A 14,995-nucleotide genomic window follows, 5' to 3' on the forward strand; every position below is an offset into this window, starting at 1 on the left:
TAGGGATATCTTTACACTTCACAGAGCGTTTTTTTGGTTCGATGCGTAGTTATTTTTAGCACTTTAACTAATTCACTCATTCAGCAACTACTGAGCACCTGTTATGTGCCAGGAAGTGTTCCAGGCACTGGGCAAATAGCAGTGGGGAAAAAAAGCAGACAGATCCCGGGAAACTCCTGCCCTTGTGCGGCGTACAAGTGCTTCTTACGTGACCCCAAAGTTACTTCTTTTGAGATTTGGCTCCCACCAAGCTGTGAAATCGTGAGGCGAGGGGCCCAATTTATTTTAGGAATAAAGATGTGAGATAAATGTTATGTTGTATAGGTAAGGGAATTATAACCTAAAGCTATTTAATGACTGCTGAACGTCTCAGGGCTAGTAACTTACAGAGCTTCAGGCATACGGGTGCAGAAAGGTCGAGCACCTTCTGTCCAAGGCCCGGGTAAAGGTGTTTCTTTTTTCCTTTATTTATCAACACTTAATTGAGCCTGTGCTCCGTGCTTGGTACTGTGCTAGGTCCTGAAGATACAAAGAAGTCTCACCTGGGTCCAATTCCAGGGCGCTTAGAGTCTAGCAGGGGAGAGGTAGGAAAACAACCAACACGAAGTAGAAGTCCTAAATTAAAGGTGACAAATGGGAGGAAAGGAAGAGAGAGTCATTCTTGGGGCCGCCGTAGAGAGAAACTTCATGTGGGTGTTTTGTTTTTGTTTTTGATTTTGGCAGCGCCGTGTGACTTGGGGGTATTTTAGCTCCCCAACCAGGGATGGAACCCATGCCCCCTGTAGCGGAAGGGTGGAGTCCTAACCGCTGGACCACCAGGGAATTCCCAAACTTCATCTGGTTTTCATTGTAATACCTAGATGGCCTCAAATGAGGGCCTAGTCCTGTTGTTTTCAAACATTGTTATTGAGACCTCTAGGCACAGCAGAAGTGGTTCAGAGGTTCCATAAACTTTTATCAGTCACATTTTATTTTTACAGTTTTTTTTTAATTTACTTATTTATTTTTATTTTTGGCTGTGTTGGGTCTTCGTCGCAGTGCACGGGCTTCTCATTGCGGTGGCTTCTCTTGTGGAGCACGGGCTCTAGCTGCGCGGGCTTCAGTAGTTGTGGCACGTGGGCTCAGTAGTTATGGCTCACAGGCTCTAGAGCGCAGGCTCAGTAGTTGTGGCGCATGGGCTTAGTTGCTCCGCGGCATGTGGGATCTTCCTGGACCAGGGCTCAAACCCACATCCCCTGCATTGGCAGGCAGATTCTTAACCACCGTGCCACCAGGGAAGCCCAGTTTTTCTTTTTTTAATGAGGTATTTTTTAGAACACATAGACACCTGTGTGTCTATATATAAATCTTATATAATTATTTTAAAGAATCAAATAATTATATAAGATTTGTTAAGAAAAACAGAAGAGCCCTGCCTCCATTCTCTCTCCCTCCTGGGAGGCAGCGATATTCAGCTCTTTTTAACTGTTTCTTCTGGCATTTACCTTCATATCTCTGGCCCTCCTCCAGCTGTGTCCCTCCCCTCGGGGTGAGGAGTCCGAGGGGATATGTCCATCCAAAGCCCACTTCCCACCTTACGGGTGATATTCTGAATACCTGGGACCCTGGAATTCCCTGCCCAGCTTGCTTCCTGGGCCTGCACCAGCTTCTTCCTTGGATCTTTCCTCCCCAGGGAGACCTTGCTGATAGTGTGGGCATCCCTAGGTCTGAGGGGTAGCCAAGGGGCAGCTATGCACAGCAAGAGGAGTGAGCACAAGCTGGGGTGTCCACAGGACCCTGTGTAAGGCTCGCTCATTGCAGGACAGAAGCAAGGGCAGAAAGGAAGGGGGTCAGGCAAGAGCCAGGGGCTAGGGGCTACTATTTTCTACTGTAGAACTCTGAGGAGTCCAAAAATTCTAATTTAGAACCTGGCCTTTTAGGTAGGTCCTTATGAAAGTATATTTGTGAAGTTGGTTTAGAGGTATTTTATTTAACAGTGTGTTACCTTAATTTGTAACATTAAGATATGTAGTGTATGAGAGTCTCCATCTGTAGTCTGCCCCAGCCCTCACAAGTAATAGGGGCAGATTTGAGGATTGAACTCTTCCCTGCCTCTCTTTCCAGTGCTTATACCTTATTCTCATCTCCTATCTGCCAAATTTAATTTGCTCCTTTTTGTTAGTTCAATTTTCAGTTCTCACAACACTGTGACTGCATATGCTATTCAGAGTTGAGCCATGTAGAAAACTTTGATTATTCTTCCTTTCCTGCACTTTTTATGTTTCCTGGAATTAATAATTACCTTGGTATTTTTCATTTGTTTAGTTTTCTATGTATTTATCTCAAAATCTTCCCCCAGTTGCCTAAATCCCTTCTCAGAATATCTAGACACAGGAGATATTCTATCAACTTCATCTTCTTGAGGACATCTCTGCTGGAGACTTCTGACCAACACCAGTCTGAGTTTATTCCCCCGCCCCCACACACACACATCTGCAACCTACTATCTCCTTTCTCATTGCTGGGCATTTTCTTTGCCTTTCTCCTTTGCTGGATCTTTTATTTGCCAGTTTCCATATCTTTCTCTTTCTTGACTTATTCCCTCTTTTTGGAGGAGACCATCTTCCAGAAGCTTCCTCAGAAAGGAGGAGGTAAATTGTTTTCAAACTTTGCATGTTTGACAACACCATTATTCTATTCTGACACGATCCATTGTTTCGCTGGGACTTGAATTTCTTTGGAATTATGACGGCATTGCAACGTGACCTTCTAGCTTTGGTCATTGCTCTTGAGATGTCTGAAGTCTTTTAACTCCTTATCCTTTGTAAGTGACTTTTTCCCCCTCTCTGAACCTCTCCTTGTCTCCAGTGTTCTAAAATGGCAGTGATATGTCTTAGAGAAGCTATTTGTAGTGCTGGGCACTCAGTGCCCCTAACTTCTGGGAAATAATCTTGAATCATCCCATTAGTGATTTCTTCGCTTCCATTTTCTTTCCTATTTCTTTTTTGGAACTCCTATAATTCAGATGATGGATCTGCTGGACTGGTCCTTCACATTTCTTGCTTTTCTCTCCGACTTTTCATCTTTTTTGTCTTTGGGAGATGTCCTCAACGTTTATCTTCCTATTCTTCTACTGAGTTTTTCAATATTTTAAAGAGTTTTATTACTCTCACTTTGTTTTTGTTCTCCAGCTATTCCTTTTTATAGCATCTTATTTTGTTTCAAAGTTGCAATAGCTTATCTCTGACACTATTAATGATGGTTTAAGTTTTCTTCTCTTGCATAATCACTGTTTTCTCTAAATTTCTTTTTCTGTGGTTTTGATCTCTTTCATGTTAGATTCTTTGGTTGAAGGTCTTATAATCCCTGGTTGTCTGCTCACATTTAAGGATGGGTTACCAAAATCCCAGTGAGGAGCGTTTGTGCTCTGTGGGCTGAGGTACATGGGTGGGGCTTGTCTCCAAGAGCTTCACTGCAGGGAACCTCTGATGTCACATCTTTAGGCCTTCCTTCTTGGGGTGGTCAGCAATCTGGCACAACTAATTCCATTTGCCGTATGGTTGCCCCACTTCTGCCTTAGGATTCATCCTTCTCTAGTCTGTCAGCAACCACTCATCCATATGCTTAACAGCTTCCTAAAGTATTTTGCTCGTCTCCTCTCCTGTTTCCCTGTCTTTGTGCACTTATGCCTTAAAAAAATCCCTTTGCTATAGTTTTAGTATATTTTTAGTAGAACAAAATTAGATACGTGTGTTCAATCTACCATTTTTACCCAGAAACTTTAAATATATTTTAAATATTTTTAAAACGGTAGTTTAAAAATATATACACTCAAATGTCCTACATATCAAATTTTTGGGTTTGTCAAAACAAGCTTGTTGACATCGAATGATCTTATAATACAGAGATATCATGAAGTTGAACTTACAAACGTATTCTAATAAGACATTGCTTTTATCTGTTTTAGATAGTGAGGTTCTACAGAAGGCTTTGCTTGCAAAAGGGGGTTAGCTGCTTTTTAAAAAAAGGTTTAGAAACATCTCTTCTGGGCTAGTGATCAACTAGTGTGACCCTTGAACTGTGGTGAAGGTGCTGCTACTGGCCTGAACTGCATGGGAGAGGGGCTTGGAGGAGCGAGCATCCCAGCCCCAAGGGTAAAGGGAAGGAAAATAGAGAAGACTTGCCACCTGAGAAAAGAGAAAGAGTTATTTCCTTATACCCTCCTAACTTCCAGCCCCTTGCACTGTCTGCCCACAATCCCTCCACAGTCTTGGGCATTATAAAACATTGCATTTTAAAAAAATCAGCTTTGTTGAGGTATAGTTTACACATAATAAAATTCACCAATTTTAAGTGTAGGGTACAGTGAATTTTCACAAATGGTACAGTCATGTAAACACCACCATAATCATGACATAAAACATTTCCTTCCCTCAGAAATGTTCTTTGTTCCCTTTTGCAGTCAGTCGCTTCTCCCTCATCTGGCTCCTGTCATCTACTGATCTGCTTTCTGTCACTATAGTTTTGCATCTCTAGAATTTCATATGAATGGAGTCATACAGTGTGTGGTAGTTTGTGTCTGCCTTCTTTCACTTGGTATAAAGCTTTTGAGATTATCCATGTTGTTGCATGTATCAGTAGTTCATTCTTTTTTAACGTGAAGTAGTATATTTCATTGCATGGACATACTGCAGTTTGTTTATGCGTTCACCAGTTGATGGACATTTAGGTTGTTTGTAGGTTTGAGCTATAACAAATAGAGCTGTTTATAAATATTTGTGCATATAGATCTGTGTGTGGACATATGTTTTCATTTCTCTTGGGTAGATTTCATTTCTCTTGGGTATATACTTAGGAATGGGAATTGTGTGGTAATGTATATTTAACTTTAAAAAAACTGCCAAACAGTTTTCTAAAGTGGCTGTACCATTTTACATTCTCACCAGTAATATACAAGGGTTTCACTTTCCCAACATCCTCAACACTTGGTATCGTCACACTTTTTACTGAGGTTAACAAGTCGTGGTTTTGTTTCCCTAATGACGTTGAGAATCTTTTCATGTGCTTATTTACCATTTGAATATCTTCTTTAGTGATGTGTCTATTCAAATCTTCTACCCATTTAAAAACTGGATTGTTTTCCTTCCTGTAATGGAGTTATGGTGGTTCTTTATGTATTCTGGATACAAGTCCTTTATCAAATACATATTTTGCAGATAATTTTTTTTCCTGTCAGCAGCTTCCATTTTATTTTCTTTTATGTCTATGTTATGTCTGTGTTTTTCTTGTAATATTTTGTCTGGTTTTTGTAGCAAGGTAATGCTAACCGAATAAAATGATTTGAGAAGTGTTCCATACTGTTCAGTTTTCTCAAAGAGTTTATATAGAGTTGTATTATGTTTTCCTTAAATGTTTGGCAAAAAATTTACCAATAAAGCTGTCTGGGGCTGGAGTTTTCCTTGAAGGAAAGGTTTTTAATTATTAATTTAATATCTTTAATTGATTGAGGGCTTTTCAGGTTTTCTTTTTTATTGAGCTTTAATAGATTGTATCTATTAAAGGAATTTGTCTAATTCACCAAGTTTATTGGCATAACGTTTTTTCATAATACTCTCTTATTATTCCCACTGTAGAGTCTGTAATGGTGTCCCCTTGTTATTCCTGATGTTTGTAAATTGTGTCTTCTCTTTTTTTTCCCCTGGTAAAAGTTGGCTAGAGCTTTATCAATTTATTAATCTTTTCAAAAAACCAGGTTTTGGTAATTGCATTGATTTTCTCCATTTTTGTTTGTTTTCTGTTTTATTTATTTTATTCTTAACCATATTATTTCCTTCTGCTTGAGTTTCTCTGTTCTTCCTTATCTAGTTTCTTCCTCTAAGCACTGCTTTCGCAGCATCCTACAAATCTTGATATGTCATGTTTTCATTTTCACTCAGTTCAAAATTTCATAATTTTCCTTGTCATTTCTGCTTTGATTCACGGATTATATAGAAGTGTGTTGTTTAATTTACAAATATTTGGGAATTTTCCCAGATATCTCTCAATTATTGACTTATAGTTTAATTCCATTGTGATCAGAGAACATATTTTATATGATTCTAATCTTAAGTTTATTGATATTTGTTTTATGGTCCAGATTATTATTCCATATACATTTGGAAATAATGCATCCTGCTGTTGTTGGGTGAGATGTTCTATAAATGTCAATCGAGTCAAGCTGGTTGATAGTGTTTTTCAAAACCTCTATATCCTTACTTTTTTTTTTTTCCACTTTTTCCAATTCCTGAAAGAAAAGTGTTGAAATCTCTAACTCTAATTGTGGATTTATCCATTTCTCCTTTCACTTCTATAAGTTTTTCACTTCATGTATTTTGAAGCTATGTTATTAGGTTCATATATATATATATATATATATATATATATATATATATATATATGAGATTATGTCACCTTTATTAGTTAACACCTTTATCATTATGGAATATCCCTCCCTTTTTATCTTTGCTAATCTTTCTTGTTCTAAAATCTGAAATTAATATAGCCACTCTAGCTTTCTTTTGATTAGTATTAGCATGGTTTATTTCTTTCCATCTTTTAACATATATGTATCTTTTTATTTAAAGTGTGTTTCTTGTAGACAGAACATAATTGAGTATTGGGCTTTTCTTAATTGAATCTTATAATCTGTCTTTTAATTGGCTTGTTTAGATCATTTATTTGTGATCTAATTTTTTAAATAAATGTATGGGTTTTAAAAAATTAATTTATTTATTTGGCTGCATCGGGTCTTAGTTGCGGCATGTGGGATCTTTTGTTGCGGCACACGGGCTCTTCGTTGTGGTGCACGGGCTTCTCTCTAGATGTGGCACACAGGCTCCAGAGTGCGCGGGCTCAGTAATTGCAGTACGCGGGCTCTCTAGTTGTGGTACTTGGGCTCTAGAGCTCGCCAGCTTAGATGTCCCGCAGCATGTGGCATCTTAGTTCCCTGCCCAGGGATTGAACCCACATTCCCTGCATTGGAAGGTAGATTTAACCACTGGACCACCAGGGAAGTACCTATTTGTGATCTAATTATCAGTATGATTATGTGTAAAAGAAGGAAGAAGTGGGGAGGGAGAGAAAGGGAAAAAAAGGGAAAGGACCCCAGATTGGGAATCAGAAAAGCAGGTTGAAGTCCTGACTCTGTACTTCCCAGCTCTATAACTTTAGATAAGTCTCATAACTCTGAGCCTCAGCTGGCTCTACATGTTTGTAAGGATAAATAAGTTATTTGTAACCTACAACATGCTCTGAAATCATAAGGGATTAAAGGACCATCCAGTGCCAGATGTATAGATAGACAGGTATCCATAAACAAGGGTGTGACTGCCTCAAAGACGGAACTAGGTCTCACTCTTTTTTGTATTTCTAGCATCTAGCCCCATGCCTGGAACATAGAATGTTACCAATAAGTGTTCGTTGAGTAAATGAGGCAATGAAAGAATTAACTTTGAATAAGTGAATGAATGATAGTATATAAAAGACAGGTGGGTGTCAGGTGACAAGTTGTTAAGTGGCTATGGCATTGCTAAGAACTGAACTTACAATGTTTAATTCCTTATCTGTTAAATGTTTCAGTAACATGGAAGAATAATTTGCACATATATGTATTTTTACTTACATATTCATTAATTCAACAAATGTTTATTAAGTGCCTACTATATACCAGGCAAAGTTCTAGTCCTGGGCATACAATGATGTCCATTTTAATCATTTGTGTTAAAAAGGCCTCTGGCACTGATGATTACCTTCAGTGACAGTGTTGGTTAAGCCCTGACCCCTGGTGCAAATTGAAATATATTCTCATTAGTTACTGACTGGCTGTAATTTTTTTTTAATTATAAGTTCTTTGGGAAACGAACTTTTTCTAATTGCTGTTTCCTACTTTTAGCCGTTAATATTTAGTTTGGGAGCATAACATTTAATGATTTTTAAAAAGCAACAGGTCAAGTTAATATATATTAGGTGATGGATTAAAAAGCTAGATAATCAAGCAGACAGATGACAGGGAGTCATTCTTCCAATCAACCTGATGATGTCACTGGAGAAAAGAAGATCAGTTGGAACGTGATGTCTGGCAGTTACAGGGAGCTGTGGCTAGGAAGAGGGTACTCAGGAGCTGCCCTGGAGTCCTTAACCCCCAAGCAGCCAACATCGTGTGTCCAGGCCCCTGTACCAGAGACACAGGACATCTTTGTGACTGACAGAGTGATCAAAAATGGAGAAAGACGAACCCCCACTGTTGGTGACCCCTGCATCAGTGAAAGCCATCATCTCAAGAATTGAGGCTGCCCAACTAACTCGGGCTCAGGAGGTAACCCCTTGAGATGAGGGTGTCACCCTTCTGTTGGGGTCTGATGTGGAGGCTGGGGACTGAGCCCAGATTTGGGTAAGATTCCAGCTCTGTGCCCTCAGGGGTCCTGGGATCCTCAGCAAGCTGGGTTTGTGGACAGATTAGTGGAGGGTGAGCTGGAATCAAACCGCCCCTGAGGCAGGGATGGGCCCAGGAAGCAGACAGCCCACAGGGAAGCCCGAGGTTGGCCCTGAGACACATCGTGGGGGGTCCTACCAGGGCAGGAGGAGGGGCCCAGAGTTCATGATTGGGGTCTGTTCTTGGCAACCTGTCCGAGTGCCCCAAGCCCTAGAAACTCGCAGGGAAATGGCCAAAGATTCAAATCACCCTGCACGTGAGCCTCTGGTGCATTTTTTTAATGGGAGCCTCTGATCCTGAGGGTTTCTTGGGGCCTCATTTTTCTAGTCTGTTGCCTCTGGATCCTTGTGAGGAGAGATGTCCAGAAGTCCCCAGCAAATTCTGAAATTCTGAAGAAATGTTCGCTGTGGATTATTAGTATTCTCTCCTTGAACCGGTCTTAATAATCAAAATGACAGTAATTAGAGCTAACACTTATTTTATGTGCCAGGCGCTGTCCTTAGTGCTTTACAAATACTGGTTCATTTAATCTTTACAAAAACCCTGTGACATAGGTACTATATCTCCACTTTACAAATAAGAAAACTGAGGCCCCAAGAAATTAACTGACTTGTCTAAGATCACACTACTAGGACATGGCATCTGGCGCCAGAGTTCACACCCCAAAACACCACAATCTGCTGCCTCCCATATAGGATATTTCTTCCCAGCTCTCAGACATCTTGGACAATGTCAACTGTGTCATCAACCGCTTCCAGGAAGAATTAGGATATGATTTCAAAAAAAAGGCAAAATCTCACCAGACAGAGCAAAAGGGCAAGAACAGATTCATCTTGCTGGAGAAAATTACCTCATTCTCCAATGATGCTAAGACTAAAGAGAAGCACTTGTATGAAATTCTCCACTGGCTAGGTGACTGGGGTGAGTTTGCAGGCTGGGTGCAGTCCTGAGGGCGGGTGCCTTCCCCCCAAGACACTGGTCCCAACTCACTCAGCCTCCTCCTTTCCCCTACCCTAGGTCGGCATTTGCTGGGAGGGTAGGGCAGGGTGGTGGGTGCAGAAGGCACAAAAGACACATTGCAGCGCCTCTCCAGTGAAACATTGTCCCACTCATGTCGTAGCATATCACCTCTATTCCCTAGAGAGGCAAACATGTCATTGTCCAAAACATAGTAGATTGTGATATTAGGTGCATATGTGATGAAGCCTAAGTCATGGGTTCATTATTACATCTCATTTTTTAGTAAGATAGAACCTAAATGCAAACTCACACTAGCTGTTTTATTTTTTATTTTTCCAGCTTTATTGAGATATAATTGACAACATTGTGTAAATTTAAAGTGTACCTGTGATTATTTTATATATAAACATATATATGTATATAGTGAAATGATTATCACAATAACATATCACCTCACATAGTCACCCTTTGTTGTGTGTGTGGTGAGAATATTTAAGATCTACTCTCTTAGCAAATTTCAAATACAGGCATACCTTGGATATTGCAGGTTCAGTTCTAGACCACCACAATAAAGTGGATATCATAATAAAGTGAATCATGCGAATTTTTTGGCTTCCCAGTACATGTAAAAGTTATGTTTATACTCTACTGTAGTCTATTAAGTGTGCAATAGCATTATGTCTAAGAAAACAATGTACATTAAATATACTTTATCGCTAAAAAGTGCTAACCATCATCTGACAATGCAGGGTTTGCACAAACTTTCAATTTTTAAAAAATGCAGTATTTGCAAACAACAATAAAGCAAAGCGCGATAAAATGAGGTATGCCTGTATACAATACAGTATTATTAACTGTAGTCACCATGCTGTACATTAGATCTCCAGAACTTATTCATCTTATAATTGAAAGTTTGTACCCTTTGACCAACATCTCCCCATTTCTCTCACCTCCCAGCCTCTGATAACCACCAATTTACTCTCTGTTTCTGTGAGTTCAACTTTTTTAAGATTCCACATGTAAGTGAGATCGTAGGGTATTTGTCTTTCTTTCTCTGTCTGACTTATTTCACTTAGTGTAATACCCTCAAGGTCCATTCATGTTGTTGCAAATGGCAGGATTTCCTTCTGTGTTATGACTTAATAATATAGATCTTCCTTAGCTTATGATGGGGTTATGTCCCAATAACCCTATCATAAGTTGAAAATACTGTAAATTGAAAATGTGTTTAATACACCTAACCTACCAAACATCACAGCTTAGCCTAGCCTACCTTAAATGTGTTCAGAACACTTGCATTAGCCTACAGTTGGGCAAGATCATCTAACACAAAGCCTATTTTATAATATAGTGTTTAATATCTCATGTAATTTATTGAAGACTATACTGAAAGTGAAAACCAGAATGGCTGTATGCATACAGATGGTTGTAAGTGTATCCGTTGTTTACCCCTGTGATTTTGTGGCCACTTAGAGATGTAGCTTGCTGTTACTGCCTAGCATCATGAGAGAATATTGTACCATATATCACTAGCGTGGGAAAAGATCAAAATTCAAAATTCGAAGTATGACTTCTACTGAATGCGTATCACTTTCGCATCATTGTAAAGTCAATAAATCATAAGTTGAACCATCATAAGTTGGGGACTATCTGTATTTCATTATATATACTACATTTTCTCTATCCATTCATCCACTGACTGACACTTAGGTTGTTTCCATGTCTTGACTGTTGTAAATAATGCTTCAGTGAACATGGGCATGCAGAAATCTCTTGGAGACAGTGATTTTGTTTCCTATTGATATATACCCAGAAGTGGGATTGCTGGACTATATGGTAATTCTATTTTTAATTTTTTGAGAAACCTCCATACTGGTTTCCAAAATGGTTATACCAATTTACATTCCCACCAACAGTGCACAAGGGTCCCCTTTTCTTCAGGTCCTCACCATTGCTTGTTATCTCGTCTTTTATACATAATAGCTATCCTAACAGGTCTGAGGTACTATCTCATTGTGGCTTTGATTTGCATTTCCCTGATGATTAGTGATGTTGAACACCTTTTCATATACCTGTTGGCCATTTGTATATCTTCTTTAGAAAAATGTCTATTCATATCCTTTGCCCATTTTTTAATCAGATTATTTGTTTTTTTGCTATTAAGTTGTGTGAGTTCCTTATAGATTTTGGATATTAACTCCTTATTAAATACATGGTTTGCATGTATTTTCTCCCGTTCTGTAGGTTGAGGGTTTTCACTTTGATGATCATTTCTTTTACTGTGCAGAAACTTTTTAATTTGATGTAGTTCCACTTATTTATTTTTGCTTTTGTTGCCTTTGCTTTTGGTGTCATATCCAAAAAAAGTCATTGCCAAGACCAATATCAAGAAGCTCTTCCCCTATGTTTTCTTTTAGGAGTTTTATGGTTTCTGGGCTTGTATTTAAGTTTTTAATTAATTTAGAGTTAATTTTTGTGAGTGGTGTAAGATAGGAGTCCAATTTCATTTTTTTGCATGTAAATGTACAGGTTTACCAGCACCACTTATTGAAGAGATTATCCTTTCCCCATTGAGTGTTCTTGGCTCCCTTGTCAAATATTAGCTGACCGTATATGCATGGGTTTATTTCTGAGCTCTTGATTCTGGCCCATTTATCTATGTGTCCGTTTATACGCCAGTGCCATAGTGTTTTGTTTACTATAGCTTTGTAATATAGCTTAAAATCAGGTAGTGTGATCCTCCAGCTTTGTTTTTCTTTCTCGAGAATGCTTTGGCTATTTGGGGTCTTTTGTGGTTCTGTATGAATTTCAGGATTGTTCTTCCTAGTTCCGTGGAAAATGCCATTGAGATTTTGATAGGGATTGCACTGAATCTATGGATGACTTTGGGTAGTATAGACATTTTAACAATATTAATTCTTCTGATCCATGAACATGGGTTATCTTTCCATTTACATGTGTCTTCTTTAATTTCTTTCATTAATGTCTTATGGTTTTCACTGTAGAGATCCTTCACCTCCCTTGTTAAATTTATTCCTAAGTATTTTATTGTTTTGATGCTATTGTAAATGGGATTGTTTTCTTTATTTCTTTTTTGGATAGTTAATTGTTAGTGTGTAAAAATGCAACTGACTTTTATATGTTGATTTTGGATCCTGTAACTTTATTGAATTTGTTTATTAATTCTAATTGTTTTTTGTGGAGCACACTAGTTATTTTATAGAGGGACTCAAGGTTGATATTCAAAGTACTGAATGGATACTGAGCCAAACAGCACTGATGCCAGCTGTAAGCAACTGGTATAGCCATTTGGGTGTGGACCAGCTGCATGCAGCCCTGGAGCCAGATGCTACCCCCGTTAAGATCAGAGTTATCCGATCAGGAGACCTCAGTCTGGTGTGAGGTATGGTGGATGCTGCAGTGTTGGAGGAAGATGGTATAGGGATATGCCCTACCCCTACTCACACTGCCCTGCCCCTGGGGAGCTCTCGGTTCAGTGGTCCTTCAGCTGCCCCCAAGAACTAAGCAGGGCTGTTGACTGCAGTTAATTCATTTAATTGTCCAGATATTGGACTAGGCAATGAGGATAGAGCAATAACAAGATAGGCACATTCCTGGCCTTGTAGTACAACAGTGCTGTTCTATGTCTATGCATATTTTCTACATGGCAGGTCTCATGTTAATCATTTCACTTGTATTATCTCATTTAATCCATACCCAACCCTTTTCTGGCAAGGATACTAAGACTCAGGGGAATAAGTGACTTGCTCAACATCATACAGCTAATAAGAGGTTAAACCAATCCACCCTCAAAGACTGCTGGTGTAACCCCTGTGCTATAGGGCTATTTGGGGCTCCCTAGAGGACATACTATTCTCAGCCTGCATCTCCCACTCTCTCTCCAGGTGACAGTCTGACCTATGAGATCAGGAACAGGAAGAGTGAGGAGGAAGAGGAAGCCCTGGATGAATGGATCGAGGTGATGGAGAAGGTGTTACCTCTCTCCCTCATCGCCACCAAAGGAGGCATCGAGTCTCTCATTTCCCTCTGCTCCACTCTCATTGAAGGACAAAGAAAAGGGGCACAAAGTAGGTTCCAGGAGCACCTGGCAGGGGAGCTGGGTGGGGTGGATGCCATCTCAAGGAAAGAAGTCACACACCAGGGTCTATGGGAGTCTTTCTGATTCTCCTCCATAACAAAAGCTTTAGCTGAGATGGATGGTCAGTGGTAAGAGGTTGGGGTGGTGGACCCAAGCTGAGAAGTGAGCAGTTCTGGGCTGTCCCTCAGGGCTGAAGGAAGGTGTGATGTGGAGACAGGTCCTTGTTGGTGCTCCCTGGAGCTGTGGCCTCATGCAGGTTCTGGGTAACAAGGCTGGAAGGTCAGAAAGGGTGGAGTTTATAGCTAGAGGTAGAGAAACATCCTTTCCTTAAACCAAACCCAGATGCAGAGCCAAGCAGTCTGGTGAGACTCAGCTGGAGGCCCTTCTAGAACCTTCTCGATTGTGGCTACTCCAGAAGTAGCCAGTCAACAGTATGGCTCAACCTTGAAATATTACTCCTCTCAGCACTAGAAGGGGCCCGAGATTATCTAACTGCCACATTTTGTAGATGAGAACATTGAAGCTCAGAGAAGAGAAGGATCCACAAGGAAAGCCTGTGGCAAACCTAGGCCCCACGCATAGGTTTTCTGGCTTCTTAATCTTACTCAAGAGTATGGGCTTCGGAGTCAGACAAACCTGAGTTTGAATCCCAATTTCTAGCTGTGTGACTTTGGGCAAGTTACTTCATCTTTCTGAACCTCACTTTCCTCATGTGCAAAGTGAGGAGAACATTGCCTACTTTACAGGGTTTCACGTGGTGTGAGGCATCTGGCACCGTGCTTAGAACGCACACTCAGGGCTTAATAAACAAGAGCTAACATAATCATTTTACCATTGATTTCATGGCGAGGTTCCTTACCAGTCAAGCAAGGTCGATAGCTGGGGGAGGGAGGAAGCAAGGAAAGGTGGAGGAGAAGGAGACAATCTCTCCTACTATCCTTGTCATATTATGTCTTGAAATACAGTTATTTGTTTACTTGATTTATTTCCTTGCTAGGTTATAAATTTCTGGAGGGCAAAGGCTGTGTCTTATTCATTTTTTTAGGGATTAGTTATTGAGCACTTTCTAGGTGCCTGGTACAGTGCTTGGTACTAAACATGCATAATCTACTTACGTCCCATGAAGTAAATGCTATGATTATCCCCATTTTTCAGAAATAGAGGTGCTGAGAAGTTAGGAAACTTGCCTAAAGCAAGTGGTAAGGATGGGATTCAAGCCCGAGTTATCTGACTCTAGAATCCATGCTCTGAACCGTTAGAGCATATGGCCTCTCTGACAGTATTAGCTAAATGCTAGCTTGATTTCAGTGTCATTTAATTTCCATATTTCCTTTAGCCCCTCATCCAAAGTTAGCCAGTGTTTTGTCTGCCAGTGATGTTCACTGAATGAGAAATGAATGGATGATCCAAGATAATCACTCCAGCAGCTCTACACATGGTAGATCCAAGGGGATACAACTATGACCATGGACTATCCCTGAGGAGCT

At 39.9% G+C, this 14,995-nt stretch overlaps 1 protein-coding gene across 2 annotated transcripts in view; it reads left to right on the forward strand.

Annotated features, from left to right (window-relative positions):
• FAM186B (family with sequence similarity 186 member B) overlaps positions 1 to 14,995 on the forward strand; it is a 32,953-nt gene that overhangs the window by 104 nt on the left and 17,854 nt on the right. Inside the window, exons 1-3 of one of the 2 annotated variants that reach the window (XM_082421317.1) lie at positions 6 to 8,332; positions 9,145 to 9,370; positions 13,315 to 13,497. In XM_082421317.1, coding sequence (XP_082277443.1) covers positions 8,237 to 8,332; positions 9,145 to 9,370; positions 13,315 to 13,497 — 505 coding nt within the window. In that variant the 5' untranslated portion in view covers positions 6 to 8,236. Of the gene's footprint in view, positions 1 to 5; positions 8,333 to 9,144; positions 9,371 to 13,314; positions 13,498 to 14,995 lie in introns of those variants that run through there. The other variant, XM_082421318.1, reaches the window with a different exon arrangement.

This window comes from Balaenoptera physalus, assembly GCF_965194825.1.
Source record: "Balaenoptera physalus genome assembly, chromosome: 13".
NCBI lineage: Eukaryota > Metazoa > Chordata > Mammalia > Artiodactyla > Balaenopteridae > Balaenoptera > Balaenoptera physalus.